The sequence below is a fragment of the Geospiza fortis genome, unplaced genomic scaffold (genome assembly GCF_000277835.1).
Source record: "Geospiza fortis unplaced genomic scaffold, GeoFor_1.0 scaffold206, whole genome shotgun sequence".
NCBI lineage: Eukaryota > Metazoa > Chordata > Aves > Passeriformes > Thraupidae > Geospiza > Geospiza fortis.
The window spans coordinates 3,832,057-3,851,450 of NW_005054311.1; the positions used below are offsets into that span (position 1 = coordinate 3,832,057).

Below are 19,394 nucleotides of genomic sequence, written 5' to 3' on the forward strand. Positions count from 1 at the left end.
TAATGTGTGGCTGTAGTAGATTTCTCATCATAGTTTAAGACATGATCTGTTGTCGCCAGTACTTTCTAGCGGCTTTCCTAGAAAAAGCTAAGGCCCCAGAAAAGTCTGAAGTGACCCATTTAAAACCATTCTGGTTTTTTTTCCCCAGTAATTTGTATAAAGCAAAACTCTGAAAAAATTCTGAAATGTCCATGTAAAGTTAGTGCTTCTCTCTGTCCCTGTGACCTTACCTCACATGGCCAAGCAGAATTCCATCTCCCAGAGTAGAGGGAGAGGTGGCATTGGCTTCTATGTTTTGCAGTTGGTTTATAGAATAAGCTCTAAAGTCACCCTTTGCTGAGGGGGAGATTTTAAGTAGTCCATATGATTACAGTGACTTTTGCTAGCATGTTCCAAGGAATTGGTCACCAATCTTAGTGAAATACTTTTTTCTCAGTGGTATTCACACAGTTCTTCCACTCATTTCTTTGGTAGCTTGTGCTCTTCATTAATAAATAACAAAGTGATGATCGGTCATGTAAAATTCCTGTCCCCACTGAAATCCAAAGCAAAACTCACAGAGAATTCAGTGAAACAATCAGCTTGAGAATCTTTTTATTCTATGCTCTCCTTTGCTTGTTTAAATACTCCTAATTTCTGTGTTAGAAATGGACCATCTTTTTTACCAATGCTACAAACAGTACATGACTTTTCTGTTCCTTAAGCAAGGTATGTTCTCCTATTTCCAAGGAAGATATTTTTGCATTTATTACCCATGACCCATCCATTCATTTCTGAAAGAACATCATCTCTCATTAAGACCCAAGATGGTCAAATATGGATTGGGACGGATTTTGTATTAAGTTTATACTGACAGAGCTTTGGAGGTTCAAGACTAGGCCTACATATTCTAATGAAACTTCAGGTATACAAAACCTGAAATGGACTGAAATATAGTTGCTTGCCCATAGCAAATGGAACAGAATTCTCTTACCCCTAGCAAAAGGTTCTTCTACCTCCTAAGAAATTGTTTTATCAAAGTAATTATTTCTGAAAGCTGGAACTGAGAAGAATGGAAGAAGTTTTTAAGATAAAACTGCCAGATGTGCTGAGTGGTCGGATAGGAACTGCTGGACATGGGGGATTCATTCCTAAGCCTTGTCATCAGTGAGAGCCTTGCTCCCTGTATTGCCCATTCAGCAATTACTGTGAGATTGACAGTTACAATGAAAATGTAAAAAACAGTAAGATCTTAAAAATCTGGAGGAATGGATGTCCCAGATTTGTGTCGCTGCTAACAAAAAAGCTGCATCTCATTTGATTACCTACACATTGTGCTGGTGTGGCTGTCTCAGCCACAGGAAGAGGGGTGACCTAAACCTGCATATTAAGAGAATATTACAATAATTTAGTTACAAGACAGAAAACTGCAGTGAGCCCTTTCATTCCCATTCTCACAGAGCTGCTTCTCTACATTGTATGTACAGAGGTGCAGATATCTCATAGTCCCAAACAGAGACAAGCAGCTTTGCCAAAAACACTCAGCTGTGTCAAGTGTAAAAGGTCTACTCTACACTGGCCAGCAGAAATGTAGTTTTGTAAAGCAGATACCACTGGGAGATTTGCAGCTCCTGTCTGGACAATATCTGTTCTCAGGTCAGTGTGTGCAAGAGTGCAGAATGCCATCTTGAAAGAGCAGTTGGAAGAGAAATAAAAAAGGGAAATGGGAAATGGGAAAAGCACAGTTTGAAAATAAGCCTGAGAAGGGGCCTCACACGATTGAGGAACTTTGTGGCTATTAAGGCACTGACTTCAGTGGGAATAAGGCTATGGCTGAAGAATCACAGACCCATGAGTTTTGGAAGGGACCCACAAAAGTCTCCCGTCTGACCTCCTGAATCAAGCAGATTGCATTGGAGCAGATTATGCAGGGCCTTGCCCAGGCTGGGTTCTGACACCTTTAAGGATGATGATTCTCTGGGTGCTTCTTTCAATGTCCAGCCATCCCATGGTAATTTTTTTCCCTCACATTGAGTAGGAATTTGATATTGTAGCTTGCTTTCTTTATTGTACACTACAGTAAGACTCCCCTGCCAAGTCTTTTCTTCTTAAGAACAAATATAGTTCTCTCATCTCTTCTCATGTGTCCTGTGCTCTGGTCCCCTGACCAGCTTGGTGGCCCTGCACTGAGTTCACCTTAGTGTATCCTTGTCTGTCTTGTACTAGGAGCCCAAAAGAGGCCACAACCCTCCAGGCATGCTCTTACAAACAGGATGACAAAGAGCCATTTGCCCAAGCCTGCTGGCTACACTCCTGCTAATACAGTCCAGCCTTTGATTCATCAGGGGTGCACTGCTGATGTACTCATTTATTTAGGTTGAAGTTCTGAGTTAGGACCCTCAGGACTTTTTCTGCAAAGTCAGTTTTAAGGTAGCGAGTTTTTGTCCAGCTTGTCCTGCTGCATGGGCTTTTTCTGTTGCAGACATGGGGATTTTCATCTGATTTCATTCTACTCCCTGAGCTTTCTCCCAGCCCAGTTTTCCAGCCTGTCCAGCAGTGTATTGACTGTTCCCCTAAGTCAGGTGTTGTGTGCAGACTTGCTGAGAGCATAAAGGAACGATATGCCAGAGTTCATTGAAATAGGTAACTTTGTCTCGCTGGAAAGTCTAAATGTCTTGTGAGCAGGATGTGAGGAGTTGGAAGCACAAACAGCTTTGTGTTATGAGCTTATAAACAGCTGGCAAAAATAACTCAAGGTCACTGCAGGTAGTTCTTTCCTGCAGAGTGAAGTCAGTACCATTTTATCACGAGTCCATCACTGGATAGAGTGTTGGAGGAAAAAAATTTCAAAAATTCTGCACTTTGGATCACACTGAATTCCAGGATGGATCACACTGAAGTATATGGACTGGGTGGGGGGAAGTGGTATATCATACATCTGAGACAGCTCAACCACCTGAGGCAGTCTTGATCTATAGAATTAGTTTTCACAGTCTTAGTATAGAAGAGGAGTTTATTTTCCTTTAGCTGGTCTCTCCACAAGATTTCCAGTCTGGTGTCGCAGATGCATGATTTGTGTAACATGTCAGACTATTCATTTTAGTGTTAATAGTTTCATTTCTGCTACCTATTGGTTTTGTTCACCAAGATTTTAACCCTTGGGATGTTGCCAGAACTGCCATTGTTCCCCTACTGTATGTTCACAGCCACGCTTCTCAGTAGTTTCTTTCCTTTGGTGGAAGATTGTAGGAGGCCAGTAGCAATTCCCAAGTCCCTAAAAAGTGACTAGCAATTATTGTTCTCTAAGTGCTTAATAGGGAGATTAAGGCAGGCCACCAGGTGTTTACACAATAACACTTGGTAGTGTGGAAATTCAGCTCTCACTATTACAAGGCATAAGGAGGGTAAATACCTGCCCTTGGAGAAACCAGCAATTATTTTGATGCTTGTATTACACCTCATTTTCATTCCCTAGATTGTGCAGTTCTGTTATTTCTTAACTTTTCATTCCTGATAGGGATTTGTCTGTGTTTATAGTAGCGGGATGGATCTGTAACCATGAGATCGGTTTCTGTTAAAAGTGTTTTTCTTGCACGATCACTTGGCTGCAGAGCTGCATTTTTAGTCCATCCCTTTGTATCTAACGTGGCATATTTGTATACAGCTACAATGGAAGGGAGCTATGCTTCACACTGAAGGTTTGAAATAAATGATAATGAAATAGCTTAGGAACAGCACAAATGCTCTTCTGTAACAAATCGTATCATTCACGGTGTCTGTTTTTTTTCTGTTGCAGGAGGTTGGAAGCATTATCGGAAAGGTCAGAAAATAACTTTATATTCATGTCAAACTATTGTATATAATTTCTCTTTTCTTAGCCCAGGCTAACGGGGGTTTTTTTTATGCTTCTTTAACAGAAAGGTGAGACAGTGAAGAAGATGAGGGAGGAGGTAAGATAAGCTTTGATGTCTTCACTTGCTTCCTTTCCGGCTCAGAGAACAGCGAGTTCAGCATGTGCAGACCGATGCTGCCATCAAGTGGGCCGATCGTTCAACATCCCCGTTCTTTGCAAGCAGTGGGGTATAAATATGCTGGCCTAAATTAAACATTGTTGTTAATGTAACCTCCTTATCGCTGCAGCAGTCTGGAGCCTTTCATTCCCCTAGTGATGTGCCTGCTGCTGCCTTATCTCAGAACAGCTCACAGCATGGTTCTGTGCATCAGACCCACTGTATCTTTCATTAGCATATCAACATCAGTCCTGCACATGGCTTTGCTTCCTGGTAGAGTTTCCAAAATTCTGAAACCAAGTGTTAGACTGACACACGTCAAGTTTGAGGGTAGATACAGGCTTCAGCAGAGCTGGAGCCGGACATGTATAAGCCAGAGCATCTCTCTGCCATATCTTGGCAAAGCCTTAGCTTTTCCTCATTTTGCAGCTGTGAGTAGGATGTGGGCAGGGTAGACCTGCACACCTGCCGTTCCAATCCTTTGAAAAGGCTAAAAACAAATAGGATTAAAACAGGGCACTGCATAAATCTCAGTCTCCCCAGTGTCTGCAGGCTTCTTTCTCTGCCACAGAGCAAGCTGTGCTATCTTCAGAGGAGTGTGCTCAGGTGGAGGCTGCAGACCCACACTGGTCCTGCAAGGTAGCACATCCTACCTGGAGATCCATGTAATTTTTCTGCTTTGAAGCAACCGCTAAAAGTATAAGTCAGAAGAGAAATCCTACTGTTTTAAACTTTAGGAGTGCAGTGTATAGAGGATGCCTCAAGGAAAGTCAGTTTGGCTCTAGTAAAGCTGCAGTACATTACTGTGTCAGCTGCTTCGTTGTTTTCTGCTCTGATAGAAGGTCTGAGACAGGGAAATGTCAAAGTATTTTAGTAAAGAAAATTGCAGACATCCATCTTTAAGTATACACAATAGGGATTTCATTGTCAGGCTGACTGAGTTCTGAGCTCCTTTTTTGATGACATGTTTTCACCCATATTTTTGCACGTTTGCTAAGACTTAAAGAAAAAAAGATAAGAAATTTTTTTTCCAGTGTACTAGGTAAACTTAATTAAACACATTTTAGTGTAATTATTAATTATGATCATGAGCAGATATCTTTGTACCTAAATTGTACGCACAGACGGGAAGCCATCATTGAAGAGTGCTCCTGACTTCTGAGTAAAACATCTTAGAGAATACCAATGATGCTTGGTCTGTCTTTCAAGATAAATATCAAATGTTCTTCTTCTAATCCTGCACCCCTGCTGTCATGTATATGTGGTCAGAAGACACTTTATTTTTTTGTTTTTTTTTTTTTTTTTAAATAATGGAATTGTGTGCATCTTTATATCAGCACAGGACTAAGAAGCTGTATCTCCACATGATGAAAACTTGGTCATTCTTTAAATGACTACCTTTTTCAGTACTTCTTTAAAATCAAAATGCAGCTTTTATTTTGACTTCCCTGGCAGATGTGGCAGCATGCATGCCATCTTTATGGTGTGAAATGTAGCTCTGTCTTTGGGGAAATGTCAGAGACAATTCTGTCATAGAGGAAATGTCAGAGACAACTTCAGGCCTACAGAAAAGCACAGAACTCTCAGTCCTGTGCCCAGGTCTGTGGCAGGAAAATTTTTCTATCAGTAGTGTTGAGCCTTGGTTTTTTCATGCTATGTTGGGGTGCTGTCATCTGGGGAAGCACAGTCTGTTGCAGTAGAGCAGCAGCATTGGGGTGGTTAAGGGCTGGGACACAGCACATCAGCAGCTGTGAGGTGGCCCTGCAGGCAAAGGGCCAAACTAACCCAGCTTGTCTCACATTTGCCTCAGGCCCTGATCCCCAAGAAGGTCAGTGCCTGTGGGTGAGTTGAGGCTCCAGAATCTTGTTAAGCTGCATTAACACATTTCCAGGACTGAAGTCTCAGAGAATGCGTAGGGTGGCTCTTACCTGAACCGGATTTGATCATTACCTACACTAAAGATCCTCTTAAGTATATATTAAAAATATATATAAATTTTTAAATATATAAAACCTCTTGGTTGAGACATTTTCTCTGCACTGCCACGGTGACATAGAGAACCGAGTATACTTGAGATCAGCCTGGCTTTTCTAAGACACTTCTGGTTTTCTAACTCCATCCAACAGGCTCCTTGCCCTAGGGACTCAGTACTGTTGGTGTGTCCTGTCCTACCACTAGTCCTTTAAAGGGATGCTCAGTGCATATATTGCCTGGCTGCCTTCACATGAGGGCCCAGCAGAGAGGCAGAGAAGCCAAGCCCCACCTTTGGGGCTCTAAACCAGAAATGTGCATCGCTCCTGGGAAATGCTGGTGCTCCCTGGAGACAACTACTTCCTCTTAAATTCTGCAGCTCCAGAAAGAGCTACTTAAAGTTAGTCCTGAAAGAAGGAAGGAAAAAGACTTGATTATGCAATTATTTGCAACTTTGAGTTACAGAGGTGCTATTTGCATGCTGCAAAGAAGGCTGCAGAAGTATTTACCCAGACAGAATCCGGCTTCCCGCAGTTATATGAATTTTTGGAATGTGATCTATTTATGCTGAAATTATGTGATGTTGGGGCTGCAGTTGTAGGGGAGGGAATTAGATGCCTCAAGGTATTCCTTCCCAAACTATATTCCTAATCCTACTTTGTTTGCTCCCTGGGAAGTATAACTTTGAAAAATATTTGTTCCTTTTGACAGAGTGGTGCTCGAATCAATATTTCAGAAGGCACTTGTCCAGAGAGAATTGTGACAATAACAGGCCCAACAGATGCAATTTTTAAAGCTTTTTCTATGATTGCACTAAAATTTGAAGAGGTAAGCAAATAATTTTTTTCTCTCTTCAAGTTGAAATACAAACACTGTTTGAATTTTCTCATGTTTGCTTTAATGTTAAATAGGATTTGTTTAATGTTCTATTTAATAGCAATGAAAGTGGCTATATTTTTATAAATGCTTTTGGCAGCAATGCTGAAGAAAAATAATGGGTCAATTTACAAGATGTTTGATCATTTCTTTTGCTTTTTGGAGGCTTCAGGGAAAAGCAATTGCTTCTAGTAATGTGTGCTAATGGTAGGAAAAATGTCTTGGAAAAATTCTATTCCCACTGTGGGTTTGATTTGAAAAGAATAATTGCCTAACTTTTAACTCTGTTTGTATGAATCCAGTTGGTATTGATGTAAATGTTATATATGTCAAAATGAATATATAACTAATTTAACTAGATTTTTTTATTTTAAAAACAAGCTATATGATTACCAATTACTACATTTAAGGTTTGTCCTTTAAAACCAATTAAAGGCACTCAAAGTAATGCAGGAGTTCAATTCACTCTATGTGAATGTAAGTGTTCTGGGCAGATATGTATCTAAATTGCTGAGATTTCCTTCAGTTTCATGGACCAGCTACAATTAGATATGGTCACCATTTTAAAAGAGAACCTCACAGGAAAGGCAGCAGAGTACAGAACATGAACTCTGGTCACTCTGGAGAGGATTTTATCCCCACCTTTGCTTTTGCCAAACAGAGTGATCCAAGCACAGTCTTTCAGAGGATGCATTCCCCACCCCTCTCATGACTCTAGTAGTCCCTTTCCACCTTTTTCCAGTTACATTCTATCTTGAATGTCTGTGTTAATTGTGGACAGGTTGCAAATGAAGTTCCACAAAGGCTTATTTAACAGCATTAACAGTCCCCTGTCCAACTTATCACGCTGTCATATCCCTGCCGCTGCTGGAAATGCCTCACCTCCTACTAGTTTAATTCTTTGCACACACCCGTGCTTTGCCTGGTGGGTGTCCCCAGCTCCTGCTGAGGAGTTTCCACCTCTGCAGTCTTGGCAAACATTCCTGTCAGGCTCCAGACAAATGACTTTTTTTTAATACTGCAGGTGTTAATCCCATTTATATTTCTTCTATCCTTCATGGGTTTTCAGATCTCCCTGCGTGATATTCCAAACTTTCAGTATGTTGATAAAATGTCTTAGTTTTGTGGCATGGCACATTTCATAAGAATGCTTGGAGAGGTTTTTGCCAGTTATTAATGAAATAATAATGATTTTGAGGTTTAAGCCTGCAGAACCACAAGTAATTCTATCTAACCCAATTTCAAAACCTCCTGTTGTCATCTCCTTCTCCCCTTCATCTCCTAGCCATCATGGACCAATCCTTGTTTCTTCTAGTTTAAGAGGTAGCTCGGTGCACAGTGCCATACCCTCCAGTCCAGAGAATCCTGGAGAGAGCAGTGTCTGCTCTCTACAGGAAAAACATCCTGTAAAATGCGGAGGGAATCATTAGCACAGATAATCCCTGCCAGTTCCCACCAAAATGAGTACCCAGTGGAAATAACGCTGCATGTTTCATACAACATCAAACACTGCATGGCATCAGATCCCCAGCCCACCAACACCACGTAGTCTTTGAAAGTGCTGTAGGTAGCAATAGGCAAAGAAAGCTGAAATTCAGGCTTCTGGCTGGATTTTGCACTTTTTTGCACTTGCTGGTTTTAGAGGGTAGCCTGGGCCCTTCAAATGAGCATTAGCAAAGGAGCATTGGCAATCTCTGCAGATCAAGTACGGCTCTGAAATATCTGTATTTAGTTTTAACATAATTGGTTTGTGGTATATTTAAAAGAACAGCACTGAAGAAACATATATATATAATACATATTGTATATATAATACATGATATATATATATATAATCAATTAGGTTTCCTATAAATCTTCCTGCCAATAAAATGAGGTAACTGTAACGCTCTGCAGACAAAATAAAGTGCTGTTTCAAAAATTACAAATTAGCTAGCTACCAAGTGCTGTTTTTCATGCATATCTTTTTGCTGGAGATTTCCTCAGCCATTTAAAAGATTCAGTCCAGCTCTGGTTATTGCAGCTGTGTTGAAACAGAAGAAAAAACATGCATGTGTGAGACTGCTGCTTTGTGGGATTGTTATGGTATTTGTCATGGATGCCCACATGAAGACCTTGGACCTTTAATTTCCACCCTACAGCTGTATACCTAGAGATAAGCAGGTGTAGGAAGTCCTGGAATGCTTTTGTAATGTTTTAGTAAAAATTTTAAAATATGTCAGAGAGATAAAAAAATGAGAAAGGTTGGGTTTGTCTTGTGGTTGTTCTGTAGCCTTATATAACTCTGCTTTGACAACCTTCCTAATGGAAGTTGCTTTTCTAGCAGTCTTATGATGAATTTACAAGCTAAGTAGGTATTTAATAATAAAGCCTCGGTTATGGCCTTATTATATTGGGAGCCCAGTCCCCAGGGGGATCCAGTGCCTGAGTTGCCAGGCTTAGCTCAGGCCAACGCCACGGGGCTACCCTCTAGCAAGCAATGTGGTTATCAGCTCTTATAGTGATTGCAAGCTCTTAGGATTTCAGCTCTTGCTTGCTAGGCAGAGGTGCTCCCAGGCTGAGGCTGCGGCGGACGGCGAGAGAGGAGAAGGAGAGACGCTTGGGGGTTCTGCAGCGATGGTTTTATTGAAGGGATGCGAAGGGTCCCGGGTAGGCTCTTCTTCTCCTGAGTGGGCTAAGGAATGCCTCTTTTATAGGGTTAGGGGGGATCCAGATTTGACCAATAGTAAGGGTTAAAGTAACATAGCCTATAGGGTTACAGGGATAAGCTTTGGGGCGGAGGTCAGGGAGTCAGGAACTAATGTTGCTGTCTCAGCATTCCCATTATTTAATTCTCCATGGGGCTTTACCTGTGTCCATGGGGTCTACTACAGGTATTTACATGAATACCTAAAGTGTTCACTGCAGGGGACAAAGAGAGTTGTTAGAAAATGACTCTAACCCCGGCAGACCCCTGGAACTGCAAGAGGGGACATTTTAGCTCAGTCATTTTTGGACTGGAGGCTGAGACCCAAGAAATGCAGCTGTAACTTCACTGGTGGAGCTGTAACTTCACTGGGGCAGCTCTAGCTTTGCTTGTAAGTCTGCATAATCCTCTGAAAGCACATGGTACGTAAGCACTGGAATAACCAGCAGGCACAGCTCAGTAGTCAGACCTTCTTCAGATGAGTAAGAAAAGGAATTTTGGAATCCTTGTTCCTCTGTAAACATCTATGAAGCACTTGTTTGGCTCTAGGAAGAAGAAGAGAAAAGGAAGGTAATAAAAGCAGTTAGGGTGATACCTTTCTGACAAACATAAATTCTTGCCAGTACAACTGTGATCAATGCTGTGGTGGTCATTTCCAAGGGAGGAGCCACCTCACAGTATCCCCCTTGCTGTGGAAATTGGACAGTTTAACATTTCCTTTGAAACTAGAGAAGAAGAATTTTGGTATATTTTATTTTCCTTGGAGGTTTGGTAGAATTCTGAGCTGCCAGGTTAGTTTTGGGAAGCCTTATGTGCTATGACCCAGGGATGCCAAGAGCTTCTCCTGGCTCTTCAGCACTTCCAGGCTCCCAGTTAGCCTGTCTTGGCTGAAGAGCAGCCCACCAAGCAGGGAGAAAGCCATACAAGGTCCAGCTGTAGCGTCTGCCAGAGCCCTGAAGAAATGGATGCAATGTCACAAAAAAGTTAGAACTTAAATGTAGGAATCTCCCAGTTTGAAAGATGAGTATTCTTTGGGAAAGTCTTGAGCCATCCCTACTCAGAAGCCTGCAGTTCTGAGGGGGATTTTTTCTGCTTATTTTTCCTTTGTCATGTTTTTAAGCTGGAATTATTCCTGTATGCACTCCATGCTGCTGAGCCTCCATGTTTAGATATTGCTTTTCTTAAATAGTAGGGACAAAATAAAGACAGCAGTGGTTTCCAGTTCCTGCAAAGTGCTTTTGAAGGCAGAAATTTCAGTGCAGGCTTTGAGGCCAGGCTGCATATGATATGGAAGTAGGAGACATGATTAAGTTTTGTGCTGTGTGGCTGAAGAAGATTATTCACCTCCACCTGACACAGCCATGATGCAGCGAGATGTCATCTTCCAGCTGAAAAATTGACCTAATTTTATCTCAGATACATGGGTACTGCAAAATTCTGTTATCCCTCTGGCTTTATTTTGGATTGCAGTCCCTCACTGACACATCCACTGAACAGAATATGAGTTACTACTGGCTGGCAGAGGATTTGGTAGATTGGTAGAGGATTTTAGTAGATTTGGTAGCTATCTTGTCACATGCAGCAATGCCTTGTTCCATTCAAGATTTTATTTTCTTCTGTTTTAAGCTAATTAAGGTCATACCAAGCCTTTTCTTGAATGGAAGAATGCTGCCATCAAAACTGGGGACATACCGTAGAAATCAGTGGTGGTGTCACCAGGCTCCCACTGGTTCAGTGAGATGTGCAGAGTTTCTTGAAGTGCTGAGTAGTTTTGTTGTTGATTTTTTTTTAATAATTTGGAGTCCTGATTGCGCAATATAGGCACTTTTTGTTGGTTGTTTGGTTAGTTGGTTGGTTGGGTTTTTTGTGGTTTTGTTTTTTTGATTTTTATTAAAGTGATAGTCTTTATAAGCATTGGAAATCACATCAGTTCTGTCTGACAGAGCTCTTGTTGCATCATAAGTGACTTAATAGGAAATGCATGTTTTCTCATATCTGTCCTAATCTTTGGTAACTCTCTTGTGGAGAGTGCAATAGATGTGTCATGCCACGTCATGGATGAGTCTTCTCAGCTCATAGTGTTACCAAAACTCTCTGAGATTCTTGTGAGTTGTTGAGCAGCTGCAGTGCAGCTCGTGGTTTTTTATTTTTTCATCCTAAGTTCCCTCAAAGCATCCTACTGATCAGTGGAAAGATAAAATTTATCTTTTTCTCTGTGACAAAGTCTTTAGAAGGATTGTTTTGTCTTGCCTACAAGATTTTGAACAAACAAAATATATTTAAAACAATTTAAACCTTGCAACAAGTCAAAGTGCTTATGGGAGTGTGTAATGTAGTCTCATTGGACATTGGGATACATGGATGTGTTTCATTACCTGGAAACAGGCAATTACTGTTCTGCTGAGCTTTTTGTACTTTGGTTACATCTTTGATGGAAAATATTTTAGAAATTCTGTAGTTCTATAAATATTTATGGACCTGCTACAAAAGAGAAATTAAATCTAGAGGGTGGCAGAAGAATTATCAAAATCATCTGATTTTCTCTGCTTCAGATTATTCACGTTCTTTGTCATTCCTTTTTTTAACCATTTTCCTTTGAATCCAATCTGGGAAGAGATGTGAAATGTAGAGATGTATTACACAGTATAAATTTTCCAACTGAGGTGGTGGAAGAGAGACCAAAACAGACCGAAACACATTTTGGAAGCCTGTGAATCCAAAAGCTGCTTTGCCTTTTCCACCTGTTTTGGCTGGTTTCATGGCAGACACCACCTCCTCTTCCTAGTCCTGCCCTCTGGTCCCCCAGCATGGATCTTGCAATGCCAGACATCCGAAGGGTTCCTCTGGCACAAGCGGCTTCGTGCTTACAGTGTATCACCAGCAGAGTTGTGGTGGGCTTTCCTTACCACAAAAACCACTCATGGCTGGTTGCACACTCCCCAGGTCTCCACAGACAGCCTGGGCATTTGCTGTGAGCCCTTCAGTGCTCACCAGGAGTGACAAATCCCCTGCTAATGCTCACTGGCACTGTGATTACAGGACATCAACGCTTCGATGACAAACAGCTCGGTGACAAGCAAACCGCCCGTAACACTGCGGCTCGTCGTCCCAGCAAGTCAGTGTGGATCCCTCATAGGAAAAGGAGGTTCCAAAATCAAAGAAATCAGGGAGGTAAGTCTTGGGATGTGTGCTGGGGACACTGGTTAGCTCAGCATCCTACTGCAGTGTGCCCTGCCAGCATTACGCACTGCACTTTGCTGATCACACCAACATGAGCATGTGTCAACTGAAAAACCTGGAAAAGCCTTGGGCTGAGAGACCAAGCACAGCTGCACTTGGGGTCGAGCACAGCTGCACTTGGACTTTTCTTGGCATTAAAGACCACATGTGAAATAGAGAAACAGCTTTACAGTGTATAAAGTCTTTCATACACAATTAAGCAAAGCAACAGTGACAAATGGCTCTTCAAGTTTCTTTTCCAGCACAGATCCTGCCCAGCAATACTCAGGGGACCCCAAGTCAAAGAGCTGCAGCCATTTCCAAATTAGTTACCGCCCTTACAGTCAGAGAAAAGCCCAAGCAGCACTGGGGATTCCAAGGTAGTAGATCTACTTTATAGAAAAGTGTCATTTTCATGCTCCTTCCCTGTTTCTCCTTAATGTCATTGAGCCATAGGTGACCTGATTTGATGCATTCCAAACACATGCAGAATTTTTTTAGTCCAGACTTTATCTAGAGGTATTCATTCAGTGTGCTAGGAGCCACTTTTTTGTCTAAGCAAAAAATGCAAAAAATACCATAGAGTGCCTGTTTTAGCTCTTCCATGCATGACTGTTAACAATATAGCCCATGCCAAGCCAAGGATCTGGTGTTTGTAACCACTCATACAAGAAAATCAGGTACATGCTCAGTTATATAGAGAAAATCTGAATAGGACATTTCAGAAAGATGGATTGTTATTCTGAAGGAAGTGAAAATATTCCTCCTAAATTTGAATTCATCCCAAAATGGGGTGAAGTGTTGAATACTAAGATAACATATTGATCAATTTTTTATTTGCCTGTGTCAAAATAAAAGGCTTTTGACAGGCTCTACAAAGTTGAAACTCTGTTTTTTAAAATCTAAAATGTGGATCCAAGACAGTAGATTTTAAGGAGCTTTTAAGTTGATTTCTTAGTTGTGTTAAAATAGAAGCAGGCATGAGTGTGAACTATGTGCTAGTGATTGCTTAGCTCTAGGTTTTACAGCTGCCCATACTTTGGATTTTATATTAAAAATATTGGTAACTTCACTCAGGGCACTGTGGGAATGTGCCCAAGACATAGGTTTTTAAAGGAGATTTGTCTGTTGGCTAAATTAAGTGACTGAAGTGATTATCCTGCTGAGCACAGTTTCAGAAGCAATTGCCTGTAGTCTGGTACAAGGAAGTAAAAGGATAGTTTTTGGCCAAATAGGTGTTTTGATAAGGTTAACATAGCAAGAAGTCACACTGCACATCTTCCTTAGCATAAGGATAATGGACAAAATATTACTTGTTTTTTGCTACTGATAAATGACCAAAGTCAGAGAATAAACAGGAGTAGCATTGGGAGTAAATGCATAAATGACTCTAGTACTTGGCAGTCTTTTGTTCTGCGTGTACAGATACCAAGGAATGTACATTAAACAGCAAATACCAGGAAAGAGGGGGAGATCAAGGAGCTTCCAGCCCAAGATGTGGTCTAATTTCATCATCATATAACACACTTAACAGTTGCAAAAGGAGGGGGTCTTTTGTGTTCAGTCATGCAGTCAACAACATGTAGGGTTGCAGTACTATTTTTGAGATAAGATTATGAAAAAAAAGAAAGTAAAAACATGAGGCATTGATCAAATTATGGTGAAATTCCAAAGTCTGCTATGGGGCATGGAATTGATACTTTGGCCTTAAACAGCACTAGTGAACAGAAGATGAAATCAGTACATTAATCAGTCTTTGGAAAGAAGGATAACACATGTTGTGTTTAACTAGCAGGAAAACAAAGTAACTCCTTGCTGACTGATGCAGAGTCAATGGTTACTGCAAATACTTGTGTTTTAAAGCCCAAATGCTGCATTGCAATAACACTCAGGAATAGATCTTTTGGCAATATGTTAAAGAGCTTAGTTAACATCAAATGCCTGGGTTTTTCTCTGTTGGCTGAAAAGGTCTTCTGTGTTTGCATAATAATGTCAAGGGTTGTTTGGGCCTCCTTTTTTTTTTTTTTTGTAAACTAAAACACACTAGTGCCAAGATGAAATTTAAAAAACAGTGAAAAAAAAACCCAAAAGTGCTCATTACTTTCTTGGTTTTATTGATGAGCTAAAACTTAATTTAATCAACACTAATTATGATTTAGAAGTGCTTCTGTACCATATAGCATAAGGAAGCCTGAATTTCAGCAAGAGACACAAGTCAGCCATCAGTAGATTAAAGAGGCATTTATCAGTAGAATAAAGAGTGACTCGTTTGATTAGCTGAGCTTCTTCAATTATTGGGGTTTTTTCTTATTATTTTTTTATTATTGAAGAGCACTTCATTTCACCCTTTTCACTTTTTAGTCAGCATTGCAACCATCAGTCTTTGAGAGGGTTAAAATTCTTCTCCTGAAGTTCAGCTCTCAGCTACTGAGGAGTAACCTCCCTGGAGCGGTAGTGTTGGCAAGCTGGCTTGAGCAGCCAAATCCACGTCCAGGAGTTTCCAAACATGCTCCAGCACATCCAGCAAAGAAAGGACAAAGAGTTTAGGGGTGCATCCACTCTGTTGTCTTAGTGAATGACTGGAGAGGTGCCATTGCCTGCATGGCAGTGACAGTGTCTTTGCTCTGTCTCTGCTCAAGTCCACAGGAGCCCAGGTGCAGGTGGCAGGGGACATGCTGCCCAACTCGACGGAGCGCGCGGTGACCATATCCGGCACTCCCGACGCCATCATCCAGTGTGTGAAACAGATCTGCGTGGTGATGCTGGAGGTAAGCGAGCACCCTGCGTGTCCCTTCTCACTCAGGACATGCTCAAACACATTTTTAATAATTGTCAATTGCCATGGGTTCCCCTGGGGTGCTGCCTGCCCTTCCTGTGCCAGGGATTTCCAGAGGCCCTGTTAAACTCAGCTTTTCCTGGTGTTTGAGAGCCTCTTGCAGCAAAGTTTATCAGTCAAAGGCTGTCATGACGTTGTTGAACAATAACCAGGTCCAGAACAGAGCTGCAGTCATTCTGAAAGAAACACATTTTATTCTGATGTAGAATAGGGCAGAAAACATCCAGGTCTTGTTTAAAATAGAAATAATTCTGCTGGGACTTTTTGTTTCCTTAGGGTCAGGTCATTGCCATAAGACCAGTAAGTTTCATTTTGATGGCAGTTTTTTAGCCCTTAGATTAAATGATACACAAAATAAATTTATATAAAAATCTGGCCATTTTAATCCTTGATGAAAATGCCTATAATTTTCAAATTATTGACAATTTTCAAAATTGTGCCCATGTTTCCTGAAATGCCTTAATATACTTAATGAAGCTTCATAGCTTCATCTGACAGTGGCAGTAATGTAACCACAGGTGTCACCATTGCCTGTTTTGGCCATGCACTCAGGTCCTCAGCTCCTCCCTTGAAGCCCAGACAGGAGGCCTCTGGAGTGCTTTTGGTCTGATGGGGTGGAGGGCAGGGTGGGCTGGGCTGGGTTACCTGCATGCCTTGTTGTCTGAGGTGACCAATATTTATAAAAAGAGATATCTTTTTAATACAAGCTCTGCTTTGTTTTACATTTTGACCGCTTTGTGTTTTTGTCTGCAGTCCCCACCCAAAGGTGCCACCATCCCCTACCGTCCCAAACCTGCCTCTGCACCTATCATTTTTGCAGGTGGCCAGGTAAGAGCAGACACCATTTTGGCTTCAGCTGGAAACCACACCGTCCTGGCCCAGCCTCAGCCAGCGCCTGTTAGTTTTCAACTTTTACTCTTTCTTGCCTGGTATAGTATTGATGTGCTTTGTCTACTGTGTGTGCTTACCGTTTGCAGGACAGGAGAACACTGCATTGCAAACTTTACACAAAATTGTGATGACCTGGTGTTTTACCAAGATTTAACATTGACTTCTGTAATTAAGAAAGGTTTGCCCTTCTGCAGGTTGAGAGGTGTCCAAATCGGGAGCTCATTGAGTGGGGTAGCCCTGCTTATTGTAGTGGTTGGGGTTTTTTTCCTTAACTTGCAGCTTCACTAGCAGTATTAGCAGTTTCGTCAGTTTTCAGAGATGATGAAACAGCAGGACATTTCTGCTAATGAAAAGTGTAATTTTCCTCTCATAGTTTTCATACTTTTTGGGACCAAATAGTGCTTTTTGCAGTAAGGATTTACACACATAATTTCCACTGCTTGTAGTCCCCTCAGGACCAAGTAGCAATGGAATTCTGAGATGGCTGCAACTACTTACATGGAAGTGTAGACCTTCCCAGCCAGATACAGCCTGATTGATAACACAAGAGCAGCATTCCTGTTTCCTTTTTATGTAAAGAAGTTGATGATTCCTCCTTCACCTTAAGCTGTATCAATCAGGCTGTATCTCATCTGCCTGATTTAAAAACCCACATGCAATTGGTTCTTCTGTGTCTTTTAGTAAAGTCTGAAATGGGTCTGCAGTGTTTGGCGCAGGAATCCTCTGCCATCACCCATTGCAGGGGGAATGAAGCTTTCACTGAAGAGCCAATGATGAACAGAGCTGATAAATCCCTTGAAAACACCATGGGAGGGTCACAAGGGGACCTGTGTAGCCACCAAGCTTGGAGCAGTGGTGAAGGAGGGAGATGCTGCAAGCCCTGCCTAACTCAAGGAGAAATCGACCCCATAAACCCAGCCTAGAGGAAGGCAGAGATCTCTCTACTCAGGATTAACATATGTAAAGCCCCTCTGGCAGCAAGGCACCCCCACCCAACCAGATCTTTTCCCCAAGGTGATGCCAAGGTCTCTTTTTAAGCAATTACCCAATTACCTGCGGAGTAGAACATCTGCAGGCAGGGCCCCCCTCCCACCCCATCAGCCCATCCGAGGTCATCGCCCTGTCACAGGGTGTGGGCTGATGACAGAGACCATGTCCCACCTTGGGCAATTTGGAGATCATATGAGAAGCTGGACATGGAGTTCCTGGTGGGGCTGAGTGCTCAAGGTGCTGCTGGCATTGTTGGTGTGACAACCTGTGCCACCACAATCTGCTGGTGTGTAAGGAAGCTCCTGCACAGGACCATACACATCCCAAGCACGTGCCAAAATGCTTCTGACAGCCTTTGTCATGAACTGTCTCTGATTTGTTTTTGTCTCAGAGTTTTACTTTCTATTCTCTAATGATTTGTTCTGATGTATATCCAGATTTTTATAATCTAGATGTAGTAGCTTTCATTATGTTCGAGCCTACTTCTGTTACTTGTTGTCATCAAAATAAGAAATCTGCTTCCTTAGTGACCAAAGCTGAATTGAAATGTAAAACAATGTGCCAGAAACTGGTCTCTGACTGAAAGTTCAGAATAATTTCCTGCATGTATGTAAGTTTACACTGCAGTGCTTTCCTTTAAGAAATGTGTGTGTGTGTGTATATATATGCAGCAGCTCATTCTATCAGCGTTGTAATTGCCGCCGCCTTCAAAGGCTGTATATGATTACTCAAAAGCATTGAAACTGTTTGCTAGAGGGTGCTGAGCATTTCGTATAAATAATTGAAAGGATCCTATTTTCAGGTCTACTAGCTCTTCAGTTTTATCAGTTAAAAAAGTGTTTTCACTTTTCTAATGCAACTTTGTTGATGTAAGAATGTAAGAGGCAGACACTTTCTGTGTGCTTTGAATTTCTGTGTGCTCTGACTAAGCAAAATTTTTAAGAAAATGCTTAAGGTGTGTTTGGACACCAGTATGGAAAGCCACTTTAACCAGGTTTGATAAGTGGAAATTAATACCAAAAAAAAATTTTATTAGCACTGTTAGTTCCATTCAACATTTCAGCTAAGCTATCAGAAGTTATTTTTCTGTTCTAAGTTACATCATGGCTATCTTGAAAGGATTTTGTTTGTTTAACACTTAGTAAAATAAGTAACATTAGCAAAATATAATCTCTAGTTTTCCTTAAGAGGTTGGGGTTCTTCCACTCTAAAGTATTGTTTTTAATTCTCTTGTGCTTCTTTGATACTGCATTGAGTAACAAAACTAAAAGGAAACTGAGCACTGCCCTGCTCTTCCCCTATTGTTATTTAGCAATGGTTAAATTGGACATTTCTACCCTGTGTGCTACATTGGTGGTACTCAGAGGGTGCAGCTTTGCTTTATGTCTCTCAGCAGTATGATGGTCTAAATTGAGGGAGATGTGCAGACCAGCTTGTCCCTGCTGTTACTTACATCAGTAGAGAAGTTGCCCTTGACTGTGATGGAAGCAGATCCATAGCACATGTGCTCAGTGGAACATTCCAGGACAGATGTCTCAGTAGCCTCTAATCAGGCTTGAGCTCAGCAAGCCCTAGCCCTCAGCCCCAAAAACACATGGTTCCCCTGACAAGGGCTAAAGCAGAAACTGTTTCCTCAAGCTAAATCAATCAAATGACCTTTTGGCAGCCTAAGAAATTAAAACTTTTCTTTCTCAGTTTTTTTTTGGGGGGCAGGTTTTTCTTTTTGGTGGCTTTTTTTGTTTGTTTGTTTGTTTTGGGGGGGTTTGATTGTTTGTTTTTTGGGTTTTTTGGGTTTTTTTTGGTTTTTTGGGTTTTTTTTTCCTGGGGAAGAAAGTTCAAGGCCCATCATGTCCATTCTGGTTTGATGGTTTTCATGGACTACTAAGCAGCCAAGTAATCCTGGTCTGAGCGCTGAATGTTCACTGGTTTTGTTACT

At 41.4% G+C, this 19,394-nt stretch overlaps 1 protein-coding gene across 4 annotated transcripts in view; it reads left to right on the forward strand.

Moving 5' to 3' along the window:
- The window catches only part of LOC102043057 (poly(rC)-binding protein 3-like), a 158,914-nt gene that overhangs the window by 119,066 nt on the left and 20,454 nt on the right, over positions 1 to 19,394 (forward strand). For all 4 annotated transcript variants that reach the window (XM_031055624.1, XM_031055626.1, XM_031055627.1 and 1 more), the window contains exons 3-8: positions 3,776 to 3,799; positions 3,897 to 3,929; positions 6,672 to 6,788; positions 12,562 to 12,693; positions 15,381 to 15,509; positions 16,331 to 16,474. In XM_031055624.1, the coding sequence (XP_030911484.1) occupies positions 3,776 to 3,799; positions 3,897 to 3,929; positions 6,672 to 6,788; positions 12,562 to 12,693; positions 15,381 to 15,509; positions 16,331 to 16,474 (579 nt within the window). The remainder of the gene's footprint in view (positions 1 to 3,775; positions 3,800 to 3,896; positions 3,930 to 6,671; positions 6,789 to 12,561; positions 12,694 to 15,380; positions 15,510 to 16,330; positions 16,475 to 19,394) is intronic.